The sequence below is a fragment of the Anopheles moucheti genome, chromosome 2 (assembly GCF_943734755.1).
Source record: "Anopheles moucheti chromosome 2, idAnoMoucSN_F20_07, whole genome shotgun sequence".
NCBI lineage: Eukaryota > Metazoa > Arthropoda > Insecta > Diptera > Culicidae > Anopheles > Anopheles moucheti.
Genome location: NC_069140.1, coordinates 97,317,299 through 97,332,615, shown reverse-complemented (window position 1 = coordinate 97,332,615; position 15,317 = coordinate 97,317,299). Strand labels below are relative to the sequence as shown.

Here is a 15,317-nt window from a genome sequence, read left to right as displayed (position 1 = left end):
TGACAAGTGAAATTTTCCATTTTTTCCAAATGAGCTTGTTAATTAAGGAGGGAACGAAATTTTTGCCCAACAGGCAACCAATAAACATCGCGGCAATTGGTAGCAGTGAAGAGATGAAAAAGGGAGGGTAAAACAGGCAACATGAGCATTGGTGAGATTCCGACCAGCCGAAATACAACCGCCCTTTTGGCGTTAGTTCGGTCCGCTTGGAGAAGGGAAAAATAAAACAAAAAAAAACGCGCAGGTTTCACTTTCGGATAATTGGTCAGTTTGGCGGTTATGTTTGGTAATTTTTTGTTGTTGCTTTCCTTCACTATTTGACCGACTGTTTAGGGAGAGCTAGTGGAAAGGATTTATTTTGCTGGAACCCGACCAGACCGGATCAAACTTCAAGTTTTTCTGCCGCCGGGCTACCGTTTTCGGTCGTACGAATTTCTCAGCCACGGCGAATCGGCGAGTGGTTTAATGCTTCAAGCATAATTAAATTTTAGAGCTTAGATTTTGTTTCGGTTAACGGGTGGAAAAATTTAAACGATCGCCTCAGGAGAAGCAAAATGGTGGGACGCCAACGAAAAAGGGGTTTGGCAAATTAATGAGTTAAAGCGAAAATCGATCGAATTCCTGCGCGTACGTACGGTAGGTTAATGGTATCGGAAAGCTTCCTGGCCGTTACCATTGGATCGATCGCTTGTGTAAATGTGGGATTTTTTGAAAAATATTTTGATTGTATTTTTACCCATTCGGGACACACGATGATAAATGGGGACTGGAAAGACCCTTTGTGTTAAAAGAAGAAAAGCAAATGTGCAATATGGAGTTCATAATGCCTTATACCAGCTTGAACAACTGGCAAGAGAGCGAACAAAATAAATTCCAAAACGGATATGAGCTCATTTTGCTCATTATCATCATAAGTAAAAAAATAAAAGCTCACATCACACAGCGAATAAATAGAAAAATATGAAAAGAGAAATCATTCGATGGTCTAATCTAATACCGAAGCTAATGAAACGATCAAAATAGAAAGCGTCCTAGAGGGGAACCGTCCCGTTTGACGGGGACCAACATCTGTCTTAATTTATATCGAAGTGATTTCGGAATGTCACCAAAACGGTTTGGAAAAAGCAGCCACCATATGGTTGAGCACTCAATTGTGCTATTGTGCTATGATTATTAACAATTCAAATCATTAATCTGCTTATCGCGCGCTTCCGAATTTTGCTTCCAGCATTTTGTCAGCAGGTGAATGGAATAATTTCATTACTTATTTGCTAATCTTTTCCATAATTAGCATCCCAATAGAAAAAAAAGGGTGGAAGAAATGAAATATGATAGTATGCACTGTTAAAGTGGAAGGCAACGGAAGGAGTAAGCACAACTACGGCTCAATGAGCAGTGAAGAAAGAGTTTGGTGTCAACTCTCACTACGCGTGCAATATGTGTTGCGCTGGAATGCGCAAAACTGTCATCAGCCAGCTTCCAATGCACAGGAAGGTTTTTGAAATTTGAAAGGTGACAACAATCCCCAACTCCGTACTTCTTCGATGGGGCGTGTAGTAGTTTTAATTTAATTTGGGAGTACAACAAGTAACAAAAAAGAAAGAAGGGCGCGTAATGAGGCACAGGAGGAAAGTGAAATGCTCGTAAATTAACCGCTCCCCGTAAGCGAAAACGGGGCGCGTAGCATTAAGAAATAGGTTCCACCAAGCGCACAGGGTAGTGGCGTGGAGTAGGTTTTGCTGATTGAGTTAGCTTGGCCTAAAAGGGCTCTCGAAACAGCAGCAGACAAAACTAATCGGTGAAGCGAAATCTGCTGCAGTGGCTGCAAAATCTGGAACCTTTTGTTGCGCGTTGGGTATGTTGAAATTAATAACAAGGCGCTTTAGAGCCAAACAATAAAACGCTGCTGATGACGGTGTCGCGGTGTGGGACTGGCTGGTTGGTGAGACAGTAGCACACTGTGGCATGGTAGAGGTCTGATTTTGGAGGCCCCTCGCGCCTGTTGTAACGATGATGGTGAGTACAAAACGTGCGATTACACGCCATCATATCCGTCAAGTCAATCAAGCTTAGTAAGCGAAGCCATGTCGCTTAATCCGATTGCCACTAGGGGGCGCACCAGTTGAAGCCTTAGTAGGCGTTGAAACATCAACACAAGGCAGGCGCGTGCGAGAAGAGAAAAAGAGGGAGAGGGGGGGGGGGACAAAAAAGGGGGAAAAAAAGAATGCAAAGCATCGGATGCTGTTGGCTCGGGTTGACTGTGGTTCGTTGCTTATTGTAAACGTAATAAAGAAAGTGAAACCTGAGAGAAGTGACGCCAGATGACGATTGTATAATGGGAAGCGTTACGTTCATCGTACCATTCTTTACGTACTTTTCTCCCCCATTCCCGCTGTCTCGGCGAGGAACTTTAAATCCCACAAGTGCAGCGCGCAGGATGGGGCGACGAGTCGTGAAAGAATTTCTTTTCAACCATTTGAAGATGAAAGCAAAACACCTTTTTTATGTAAGCGGTTGGCAACGAAGTGAAGTGATCTTCCGATGGTTTGTTTTCGTTTTTCGAGCGATTTGTTTTGGGGGAGCGTTTTTCTCTCTTTTTTTTGACATGTTGCCATCTGTCAGCGGTGACAGGAGTGAGAGTGTACTTTGATTTGTTTACTTAGGATTGTGTTTACGTAGCGCGCGAGGAGTTTCGTGACATAGCTTGGAGCATATTGTGTTTAAATAACAATCGGTTCCCCCCGGGGGAAGGAGTTTTGGGAGACGTTTGATGCATAATCATTCAAGAATATAGTTGAATGGTGCCTTTCTTTCCTGCTAGAAATTGGGTAACATTATGGCCAGCTCAAATGAGTCATGCAGCTGTGTTTGTTAGGCCAGTCGGTTTTGTTTTTCCAGTTGATTAATGTCTTAACATAATTATAATACCCATAATCGGGAAGCGTTAGGGCTTGCGTCGTTAGTGTTCACAGGTTGTACGACTTAAGGTAAGAATGGGTGAGTTAGTGCACTTGGATGTCCCAAAAAATAATAAGACAGCACACAAGTAGTACTTCGCGTCATCGCAGCGGGTATACTTGTGCACGTGTTGGTTGTGAAGGCTGGACGTGATATTAGGCATGACAAAGGAAGGATTAACCCCGGCTGGGTTGGACGGGTCAGTTTTTACGCACTGCTGGAATGCTCATACGTACCTGGGTATCGGGCCTGTTGCGGTGCCAGTGAGGGGTAGTAACAGAAGGGGTGTGTCATATGTGCTGGAAAGTAATGATACATGCGTGGCGTATAGCTCGGTGGTGCCGTAACCAGTGCAACGCGATCTAGAAATTAAGGAGCAGAAAGACAAACGACGATATTGGTTGGTGTTTCGTTTTTCTGGATGGCGCAGTCTCGGAGCGGGTTTCCAGGGAGCGGGAAGGTGAAGGATGCTCAGGATCATAAGGAGTTTTTTCTATTCCGTTCCCCACACATTGTAGTGCTTTGCTTTGAGTGTGTTTGTGCTGGAAACATTGTGATGCGTGGTTTGTGATGCCATTAAACGGTGCATAAATTATTGATGCAGTATCTTCAGCAAGATACAACCCAAATGCGAGTGGATGAAGTGAATGATTATAAACAATTTTTAGCATAAGAAACACACAAATCTGATTAAAAGCTAGCCAAATCCAAGCTGAAATAAACCCACACAAACCCAACATATATTTATAGCATATATTCACATTCCTGAAAATGTTTTGTACAAAGAATATTTACAAAAATAAACAGTTGAATCCATTTAGCAAATCGACAGACACTAGCACCTGTGACATGTATAATAATAATAATAGTTGCAATACAAAACAAAGTAACACCTTAATAGCTGTCAATAATCCTGGTCACGTCACCAGCTCTTATACATAAACAAAGCAAACATTCGCCGTTGGTTTCAAACAAAAGCACATAGCAATTCTTGCAAATGTACACAGAGATATGATTATAGGCACATTTTCCTCATTTAAAACACCATCACCATTCAACCGAACACAGGTAATCTTTCAATCGGAGCATAACGCATTAAACACGCTTTACGATGCAATTTTGATGCGCTTCGTAACGCGAGATGGCAACAAAACAAACCGGCCCTTGCCGGAAGCCACATGCACAATTGCCACGCATTACGTGGCGTTATATTGCTAGCCTATATTGCTTTTATGACATGTGTGCATTTTGTTCGGTGATGCAGCAAACGCATCGCATTATCGCGGACCAAAGGATTTGCTTCCCATGCGCCACAGCACAGCAGTTTCGTAGAAAAGCTTTTTACTTTCTGCAAAACATGTCGCCGTGGACAGCCGAGGTACGAGGTGGTTTTGTTTGGCGTGCGGGCAGGGAACTTAACGCGAAGACAGCGACATGGATGCATGTCGAACTAAGCGAGTGTTTGTTCTGCTGGAGGCTTCTTCAGTGTTGTTGCACTGCTGAGCAATGTTCCGCACAGCCCCTTCGGATTCCGCTCTTCGGCTCGAATGCGTTCCAAAAAGGCCACTGCAAGACGGTACCGGCGGGAGATGTCGAGTCCGGTATTGTTTACCGATAGGCTCCAAGCGTACGGGCATTAATATTCTAGTCCCCCCTTCGCCCTCCCAGATGAGGGGATGAGTAGCGTCGGGATCTGAGTACATGCAGTAACAGCCGTAACAAACAAACAGAACTGAACAGTAGGCAGGTAAACGAATATGCAAATACGCGCACGTACTGTTCCGTACTGCTTGGAAGTGCAAAATGCGCCTTTCTCCGGCCTGTAAAGGCAATCTTACACGCACACACACACTCACACACACACATGCACACACATGCACACAAACAGCGATCGATAAAGGACCTTCCCTCCGCGTATGTGAACGCGTGCATTAGATCGCGGATCCGGACGCCGTGAGAAGATAATGAGCGTGACTGTTGCACTTTGAAGCGATCGCGTCTGCGTTTGCTTTCGTTAGGTGGAAGTGGACAGTGGCACAGTCGTACCACCGGCAATACGGCACCCGCGTACTCACCCGACGACATTAGCATAATGCGCCGATAATCAATAAAGCTGCCTGCTGTCGCGCTAAACCGCGGCGAGAAGGAGCGCACCCGAAGCCGGCCCGAAGCATCAACCATCCGATCGAAAGACTTCAACGTGCGCGCAGGCGAGGAAACGGTTTTGTTGCGCAGCGCAGCACAGTTCAATTCCTCCATTGAAGCGGTGCGAGAGAGGACGCGCTCATGTAGGGAATGTGGCTGGAATGTTCAGAACATGGTACCGTGCTTCCGCTGCATTAAGCAAACACTCCACCGTACACCGGCTTGTCACCGGCGGTAAAGGCGCGTAAGCGCGAAATTGTTTGCGAAAAAAGCTTTCCGTCCAGTTGGGGGTGGGTGGCGCATGGGAGTGGGCATGGGAATAGTGGATGAGGGTGTTTTTTTTTTTTGCGAGGATTTTTGCAAATTTTCGCACCACCTTCATCATCTCCGCCAGCAATCAGACCCTGGGGTAGAGCCACGAAAACTATTTCAAAAATGTTTGTTCCTCTTGTTCTTACAGACGCTCGGACCCGTTCTTGTTCTGTACGCGCATACCAGTTTCGGTGCTGTCGAAACGGATGCAGATCTTTGTGTGTGTGTGGGGGGGGTTTGTTTTTAGTGGTGTTATTTTCTTTCTCGCCGATTCCGACACCTCACATGCTTGGTGTCCCGTGGAACGCCGGGCTGACGATGGTAGGAACATTATTCATCGCGCGTGTTCTTCCCTTATGGGAGCCCTTATCCGGCTGTTTTCTTCACCTAACTTCCGAAGTGGAGGCTGCAGAGGTCATCTCCAGCTGACTGCTCCTAGTTGTGGAAGAAAGGTGGAGGATTATGGTGGGGGTCGTAAGCACACCGCAGCGCGCCAGCCAGGGTCTCCTGGTGGGTGGAAAAATTGCGATAATTTTAACTTCTCACTCTCTCTCTCTCTCCCTCTCTCTCTCTCTATTGCTCGCCCTCTTGAGGGCTAGAAGGGATAATTTATTGTTTCGAGCCCTAGCTAACGCACGACAGGTAACAACGCGCGATAAGGGGTGAGCTACGGGGTCGAAGCGCAGTGTGCTGTTGGCTTGCGCGTTACTTGACATGCCGCCGGCGGGGTCGGTGAACGGATGCGCGACAGATAACGTAACAGCGCCTTAGGAACTTCTCCTTCCAAGTTCCAATGCGTTGTGAAGTAGAGTCACAAGGCTATCCTTGGTCACGATGCTCGATGCATAGTATTGGTGTGTGTTTGTGTGTTCAACGGGCTCGTAGGGTACTGAAAGGATTAAATCAGGTTGAAGAATTCGTGCTAGGCATCTCTCGAAATGCGATTTTGTTATCTTACCGATACGACGCTTCGTGACCCTGCACTGATCATAAGAGAATCTCTTAAAGGGTTTTGGCTTTAACTGAGTGTTTAGAAATAAAAAGAATCCCATTTGTACCTACGTTTGGAGGTTCTTCGTTTTGTAGTGAATGCATAATTCATAATACTGCTTCATATAAAAGAGTTTTAAAAATAGAATCAGTATAGTTACAACAAAACGTCACAAATTGGGGATTGAAATAAATTCTTCGGAGTCAATTGCACTGTTATTTAGAAGGATCCCCTTTCTTGCCGCTTGAAAGTTAACAAGGAAGTTGCGACTATAAAGATCGACAAAATGGTATAACGAATAGCGTATATGATTTCTCGCTCGGTGTTTAAATTAATCACAAGAATTGGGCCCCGATTCTCAGACTTCGGTGACCCAATGTTCGACGGATAACCTTCAATCAACGATCCGACTGCACTCGGCATGCTTTGCGTTCTGGTTTCCACACAAAAACGTTCTTTCCGATGAATTCTGGCCGTAAATTTTCGATCCGTGCTCTGCGTCCCGGGGGGAAAAAAATTCGCCTCTCTTAATTGACGATAATTAAGAGTCGAAAGTTGAGAAAATGTCTACCAATTATGTCCGTCACCATCGCGAAACGGCGGACGGCGCTCATTTGCATGCAAAGAAATTGGAGACACACACTCCGGCTGTGCTTGTGTCGCCCCGGAACGGAGTGCACTAAATGAAGATGTTCCACCCGCCGGCTTTTTTGTTGCGAAGGAGGCTAATGAAGATTGCTGGTGAAGTGTCCGTGGCGAGATGCAACTCCAGCCGAACAGCCACCACTCACCAGGTTGAGGGGAAGGAAACATCCTCGGCACACGGCTACGACAAAGTTCATTAGACGTTCCGGTGTTGGAGAGGAAAGTCTTTTGCCAGTGCTGTAGCGAAGGATTTGCTAAGGTTCCAACTGTGCGTGAACAGCTCCCTCGAGGGAACTCCCAGTTGACGACACACCGTTGACACAAAATGCACGATTTGTTCGGTATGACGTTGGGGTTACCTTCTTATTTTCATGCTTTTCCTCGAGCATTTTGCGTGCAGCGATTAAGCCTCGTCAATGATGACAACGTTCGAGATGATGATGATGATGATGATGTGGATGGTGATCGCGGTGCTATAATGACGCTCCGAAACGGCGCACGGTCTCGGTGAAATGGTCTCGAAGTAAGCTCACTTGCCCAGCCTTTAACACACCCACAGACCCTCCGTCAGCATTTCCACCCCCAGCACCCGACAGCAATGACGAATGGAAGATAATTGTTTTCCACTCTAGTTGCGCTGCGTCTCCCGCGCGTGCATACTTGCCCGTACACAGCACCCGCAGTTATGATTAGTCTGTTCGGGTGTGTATGTCTTTTCGGTTTATGCGGCTATACCGTGGGCGAAATGCAACACCAGACACGGACTTTGCGTGGTTCCAGTGAAACCGATCGTGCCCGTCGCATCGATCGCGATAAATCCCTCATGCAAAATGGATGATTTATAAACGATCATTGTGCGATCGATCGCACTGCGCTGCCTCGCCACATAGTCGGGCGCACTTGTTTATAATCATTGTTGCCCGTTGTTGCGATGCTTGTTTGGCGGGTGATGCGCCACGAACGAAACCGATCTCGTGCAGCACGGGATACACGGTGGCATTCCTTCCAAGTGCCGAAATACCGAGAGAAAGGCGTGGCGCATCCACGCGACCGTTTGGAGTGTGATCGAGGCGGGGGTTTAATAATTTTCACTCGAAATCAGTTCCGCCCGGATGAACACATGGAGTGTACGGTGTGTGTGAGTGTTGGTATGGAGGAAAAACTTTCGATAAGGCTTATCATAGGCATCAGCAATGCCTAGTGGTGCAATTCGGTTGCGAATCCGCAACCAAACTCTTCACAACTCGAAAAACCGACACCACAAGCGTGCGATTATTTTATTCTGTTCGGGGCTGTGTTTGTTACTTGTTTAACCGGATAATTTCCACCCGCACGAGGGAGGGCAAGAGGCGAAAACTGAAGAGCCATACACATATTAAGCATGCATGAATGAATCGATCGCGGAATCACAAAACATAACCAGTGCGGCAATCTGTCTGCAGGAAATGAAAGAGAAACCTCCTATTAGCAGCTGTTCGTGCAACACCGAAAAAAGAATTTGGCAACGAATGGAAAAAAGTTCCCAAAACAAAAAAAAAAAAAATGGCAGATTCGATACATCTCGCTTGTCGCGGGGTGTGTGTGTTGATTGATTCGCAACGAAAAGATTGCACAACCCGTCCGCCACGTCACCGTTTGTACGTTACCAGTGATAATGCAAACAAAAAAAAGAAATGAAATGACGGGAATAATTTGAAGATTAAATTTGACATTTTGGCACACTGAGTTCCACTGAGCGATGGTTTGGTGAATGGGCACTTTTGTTATAATGCGAATGCTGATGCAATGAAAAACAGACAAGAATTCGCAAAGGAAACAACTTAATTGCGCAATATGCTGACGCATGAGGCGCAGTGTGATTTGTTGCATGGGATGTTTATTGTGCTGTTGATTTGATTATGTTTTTTTTGATTACATATCAGATAGACATGCAGGTTTGGTTTGCCTTTAGTAGTTACAATGGGAGTTTGATTTCTCTTCAGTAATTTATAACAGAAGAAAATCAGAAACTCGAATTACACTTGTGGAACATATTTAACGAATACAGAAAGATATATCCATAAGTGGACATCTTAGGAAGATTATTCTGCAGCTATCCTGTTCTAGAATCATAAAATCCTTAGAGCTCCAATGTTTTAATGGATTCCAAGTTTAATTGTCTAAGATCTTTGGTCACCAGATGTATCCAAGATCATCAAGGAACTATGTTAATTGGGAATTGGGAATTGGGAATTGGACTCATAAGTCATCATCAAAACCAAATCACATTAGTCTCATTTCTTCATTTAAAATCCTTGAAGTAATAGTCGAAGTTGCGGATATACAGACATGCCTCATGGACATCAGACTCTTAAACTCTCTTTGAAGTTGCTCACTTGGAATGTACTGAACGAGAGTTTTGAATCATCGAGACATGTGCTGGAACAACGAAATACATTAAATAAACGCCAAAATCGCAATATTAGAGGCCTGGACATGTCATAAAGATGTCTCCGAACGACCCAACCCGAAAAGAATGTGTTGGTCAAATGAGATGGAGAAGAATTTCGTTTGAAAAACTCTCAAATTTCGCTCTCAAATATCTGTTGACCTAACTACTCCAGCTTCAAGACTCCTCCATTCCTTGCCGAACCACTTTTACTGACAACACCCATTTAGCTTATAATAAAAGTATATAAAGATGGAACAAAACATGCCCGAGTTGGCTGGTTTTACTTGACGCTTTGTTTGGAAATCCACAAATCGCAGGTTTACGGCGGAAAATTCGTAACGTAAAACACATTCGTCAACACTCAAAATCTCATTATCTAATCTCTGCTTTCCCTGCACGCTGCTTCTAGCCACCCATCCGTGGCGGGCAGGTTTACCGGTTGGCCTATTTCTGTACTGTACGGGTGGAACTGTTGTTGTGTTTGTTGTTTTTCGTTTGAGCCGTTTGTTGTTGTTGTTGTTTTTTTTGTACTTTTCGGCTGCAGTTGGTTGCACTTGATGCGGAAGAACGAATGCAGCCCAGCCAAACGAGACGTCTAAGCAGACGTAAGACCCCGTAGAGTACGAGTTCCGTCCCGACGTTTCCGTGATTTATTGTACAGGCATAGTGTGCCACTATGCACTTCCTCCGTTAAGAATTCTTTTCGCTCGCCAAACCGTGCATCGGTGCATGGATTTCGCACATTCAATTGTTCTGTTCCACTGTTTAGCGTGTGCATTCTACACACAGCTTTCTTTCACTTGCGGTTGTATAACGTACCGCTTGAATGTACAGCTATACAAGCACGTGCAGCATCTTTCACAATCGTTTCCGATGCCGATAAGCACCGGGACGATTGGATGCAGCGCAACATTGTTGCCTGTCGCTGTGGTGTTCTGTTGTTGTAGAAAGTTGCCATGGAAACTCTTCGCACTCCCATCCCGGTACCCGTCAATTTGGTGTAACACGAAAATGATCCGTATCAAACCCCTCGAAAGCTTATCCGCGGACTGGTGCCTCTCGCTTATTCTTTCGCACTTTGGAAACAGCGGGAAAAGTGCATGAAAATTACTACTGATGATAATTTTCCGCTCGGTCGCTGGAGCGATTCACTACGGCGCGATCGTGGCTTCGTCCGGAAAGGTTGACGCATGGTGATGATGGTGGGCTTTTAGTGATTGTTATGGTTAAAGAACCATCTTTCTGGGTTAGGAGGTTGTGATCCAACATCCGAACGCCACGGGGGCGTCAATATTTGAATAGGTTTTGAATAGGCCGGGTCACAATATCCTGCGTCCGGAACGATTCCTCGGCCGGTTTGGATGGGTCACTTTTGGTAGGAAGCAAAATGTAGTCCAAAAGGTAAAGGTCAACAGAAAGGCACTGAGTGCAGTTTGTAGAAGAATGGAATAAACGCTGCAATAGCCAGCAGATGAGATTGGTGAAAATCGGTGGATAAAAGTTTAAATCGGGAAGGATCCCCCCAAAATCTTTATCTGTTTCGTTCGAAACCATTACGGAGCTGCTGTACTCTACCCCGTGGACATCATTTAGACAGTTAACGCGAAGCTTAAGGTTGTCAAACGTTCACCGGGCTGGAACGAAGTTATCGGAATCCGATTGAAGAAGTCCGTTAGTTAATTTAACGACCGTTTTCTTGAAGATTGGTCTTCAGTGGCTTCAGTGGCCTAGTCGACCATCGACCGGTGTGGTCCGCCGCCGTAATTCGCCTTATAGGGTTGTACTCGATTGATCCGATCGTTTGTGTTCATTTTGCGTATCCAACGGTAGTCATTTCCGGTGTTGTTGCGACGGTCGAGACCACCGAGACCGATTCACACGCCGGTAGCAGTATCGCAACTCAATCCGATCTTCGACTCTTCACTTCCAGCGACGGCATGCATTTCAAGTGTCCCAGTGTCAAGTGTCAGAGTCACGTGCGTGGTAATGGAGGAAGGATTTCCCTCTCCCTCTCCGGCAATCTTTGGAAAATAAATCACGCACATAAACATCAGCGCGTTTTGAAGTGAAGATACAGACGAGGGTCTTCAACAGAGGAGAAGAAAATTTGGAAGGTGTGGAGCGAATCCGGTTGGACGCCTTGCCGTCTGTGTTGAGTATGCATAAATTATGTAGCGTTTAAATGCCTTCAACGATCGCCACCAGTCTTACGGGCGACGTTGACGTGTCATGACGCAATTGGGTGCGATGATCAGGGTGTCGAACACCTGTAAGAGAACTCTCTACGGAAGGGTGGCAGTAACCGTCCAGTGAGGACTGTCGACACAGCCTCGAAGGTCGTTCCGGAATGAGTTTGTGCGTGGAAGTGAGGTTATGCTCACGATTTTCCCTTCCAGAACGCGTAAGGAATATTTAACAACGCGACCCCTCGACTGATGCCGATCAACGATGCACGATTCCTAAACAGCTCATCTCCACAGCACACAGCTTACGGGTCGATATTGTGTTGACGGGTTCGCGAGTACCAAGATCCGACACGTTGATCGCGTGATGTAGCGCGATCATGATCGTCGTCTGGGTGTGTACGGTCGGAACCATCCCTTCGCCCCACCCGGCCATCTCGGGCGTGAATGTTGACGACGTGAATTATTATGCTTCAACGCCCATACCTCGCCGTTCCGTGCCGTTTTGTTTTTCGAGTCTTCTGGTTCCCGCTTTAGTCACCCTCCAACCACTTTTCCGTTTCGGCTCAATCGTCGCATTTTGTCGCGGGTTGATGACCGACACCTTCCTCGGCTGGCGTTGGCTTAATCCGGCCGGTGAAGGGCCGCCTCTTACTTGCACCAGCGCATTTCTAGGTTAGATCCAACCAACGGGAAGTGTTGGAACTCCTTGCTGAGTGTCTTCCAATTCTCCGGCCAAGCAGGGGAAAGACTGCAATTTCGTGAAAGCACATCTCGCACATCTGGCAAAGGCATGGAACGTGGCATGGCCGTGCTTCTAGTTTGTTGTAGGTGGTGGTAGGATATGCCAACGAATAGAGGCAGCGGTCTGTCATTAGGCGATCAGTCGAGCTGTGGCGAGACAGTGACCCCGGAGGCGGTTACGCGAACCATTTGCATGTTCGCTCCAGTTCCCCTTACAGAGCTTACGTAAAGGCCGGGTTGGGGAGTTAGAGTCAGCACGGGATGGATTTGATTGGGTTTAAGTATCCCAATAGCCAGGGTTTGGTTGAGGTATTTCTGTTTTTGGCAAGCAGGAAGTTTATGCTAGAATTTTTAACTTCGCATCACGCATCAACCAGAACACCGTTGATTATGCCCTCAGGGGTGAAATTGTTATTGCCTATTGTATCACCAGACGATCACAGATAGAATTTTGAACGTAGGGAACGTATGTTTGTGAACTTTCTCAAAGATGCCAACGAGTTTTACGACTCTACTCCCCGATGTTTGAAGCTGCAAGTTCCCAATCAAAGTCCTGGTTTTCATTCTTTTGGCAATATTCAAAATACAAAACCCCTCCCTCGGAATCATAAAACGTCATGCTGTAGCTGATTGCAGCTGATAATTGGGTTCGGAGCGGTGCTGGAGCGAGAGTACGTGTTTTATGACGTGCGAAAAGATAGCCGTCAGACCCGTTTCAATATGAGCCCCAGGAATGGGCTGGAAACACACCCAAGGAACCTCATGGGAGGATGAAAAAAAAAGCACTAGAAGCAAGGCATCGAAATGGAAGCCAAAACGACCAATAATCGCAACTACTTTACCTTTGCCCAAGCGCTCACAGCAAATGTTCGATAACAGTACTTTAACGGCTTGCCCAACACAAAAAAAAACAAGACACATTCCAAAACTCAAGGGGTTTCGGTTTTGTTGGGGTTTATTTACGCTCGTTCGTTACGTGCAGTTCGTTTCGATTCTCCCGAAGGTTTGAATGGGTGGCGGTGACAAAGTGTCGGTTTGAAAAGAACGGGAAACTAGGCGGGAAAATGAGGAAGAAAAATCACCTTATCCCCCTCCCAAACAAAAACATCACCTCAACGAGAAACGGTCAGAGACCCTCAGCCCGACTTTGGTGAGTGATTGTGACAAATTGGAGTCGATTTCAAGGGATTCGGATGTGATTTGAAAATAGGTCACGCCCGGTCCGGCATGGTTAGCGGAGTAATCTGGGCCGGCAGCCGAATGCTGTTAGGGTTCTGGAGCTCGTAAACCTGATTTAAATAAAATGTGATCTCGCACCACACCCGAACGGGGAGGATATTCGATGCTTTGGTGAGGTTGATACGATCGGACGCACAGAACCCGGCTCCGATCGCATCGATCATAAAAGATATGTTGAAATAAAGCATTTCTGTAGCAGGTTGTAACTTCTTTGCTTTCGGAATATTTATTCAAAAGCAGGTGAGAACACCCGTTAGACGTTTGGCGCGCACGAGAAGCTCAACTTAACCCCCCCGTTTTTTGATAAACGCTTTCTCCTGCGTCCAGTGGATTAGGTCACCAGGTGAGCCCATGTCGCGCCATCTGGTGGCGTCGCCGATGCGCGAATGAAGTGACGACACCGAGCTAACGCCGAATTATGCTCCCGAAATCTTCCGGACAGCAGCTCACGCGTACCTAATCGATTCTGTGCGGTCCAGTTCGGGTGGGCGCCGTTAATTTGGCGCGAAAATTGGCTCACTTTTCCCCGCGCCTAGCAGTTGTTCTGCGTGCGCGCGTAGTTTCGGGTTCGTCACACGCTAATGAAGTTAGTGTGGCTGAAGGCGACGCGCATCGTGCACCGAAGAGGCCGAAAAATGGGCCAACCCGAGAGGGTGGCGTACTGGAAAAGGGTTTCCCCATGTTTTTCCACCCATGTTGGGAAAGGGGAAGGAAAAACTAATGGCAACCGCGAGATGGAGAAGATTAATGGCGTTGGTCCGACTGCGATGGACATTATCATAAATTTGGGAGCTCTGGTTTAAACCGACCGGGGAAAAGCCTATTTGCGAAGGCAGTTTGAGAAGGGTCTGATGCATTTTTTTCTTTCTCCTACATTTTCGGAAAGGGTCCAGCACATTAGGGTGTGGATAATGAAAAACCCGCGTTCCCATCGGATGAGAAAATAGTTGCGCTTTCACCACCCTTCGGTATCAAGCGTTCGTAATAATCGATAGACCTACATGGGGACGTTGGCTCTACCGCCCCGGGACCCAAAAACCTATCAGCAAATCGGCATGGTTGTGGTGACGGACCGAAAATCAAGGTCATCGTATGTTTCAAGCCGTAAAAGCTTAACATAATGTGCACATTTACATGCACTAGCGGATCCGCATTATCCGATGGCGGGTTGCGCCATCCGAGATATATCCCCGCTATGTCGATCGCTGTCTACCATCGTGGCATCGTGGAAGGCTGCTGGGGGAAACTGTGTAAATTCAATTCAAAAGACCAGCAATTAACTGTTTCGCATCAGTCTGGTGCCGGTGTGGCCACCGAGCGTAACCGGCGGGTGGTCGAAAACATTCAACCATTGATTACGCTTTCGCCAACACGGGCGGCTCTTCGGCGGTTCGCCTTTCCGATGCCGAGACAGAACAGTTAGGCGTAGAATGTGTACACGCCATACCTTCCCCGAGTAGCCTAATGCACGTGTCTAATATCACGCGGTCCGTAGCTAAAACAACAAAACAAAACGACGACGCTATGACAATTGGGCCCCTGATTGTGGAGTTCCCTGGGAGGCGAATGTCCCGGAGGTTCCTCGCGTGAAAAAGTTCTCACTTTCCCAAAACGTTCTCACAGCGTTGACAGGGAGGCCGTTAATTGTTCGGAACGGTGTTTTCTAACG

General features: G+C 46.6%; 2 protein-coding genes across 2 annotated transcripts in view; both read right to left on the bottom strand.

Annotated features, from left to right (window-relative positions):
* Positions 1-15,317, bottom strand: part of LOC128310620 (microtubule-associated protein futsch) — a 338,371-nt gene that overhangs the window by 49,010 nt on the left and 274,044 nt on the right. The window lies entirely within an intron of this gene.
* Positions 1-15,317, bottom strand: part of LOC128310621 (uncharacterized) — a 38,056-nt gene that overhangs the window by 1,478 nt on the left and 21,261 nt on the right. The window contains exon 2 of the mRNA XM_053047308.1: positions 3,195-3,320. Within this exon, the coding sequence (XP_052903268.1) occupies positions 3,195-3,320 (126 nt within the window). The remainder of the gene's footprint in view (positions 1-3,194; positions 3,321-15,317) is intronic.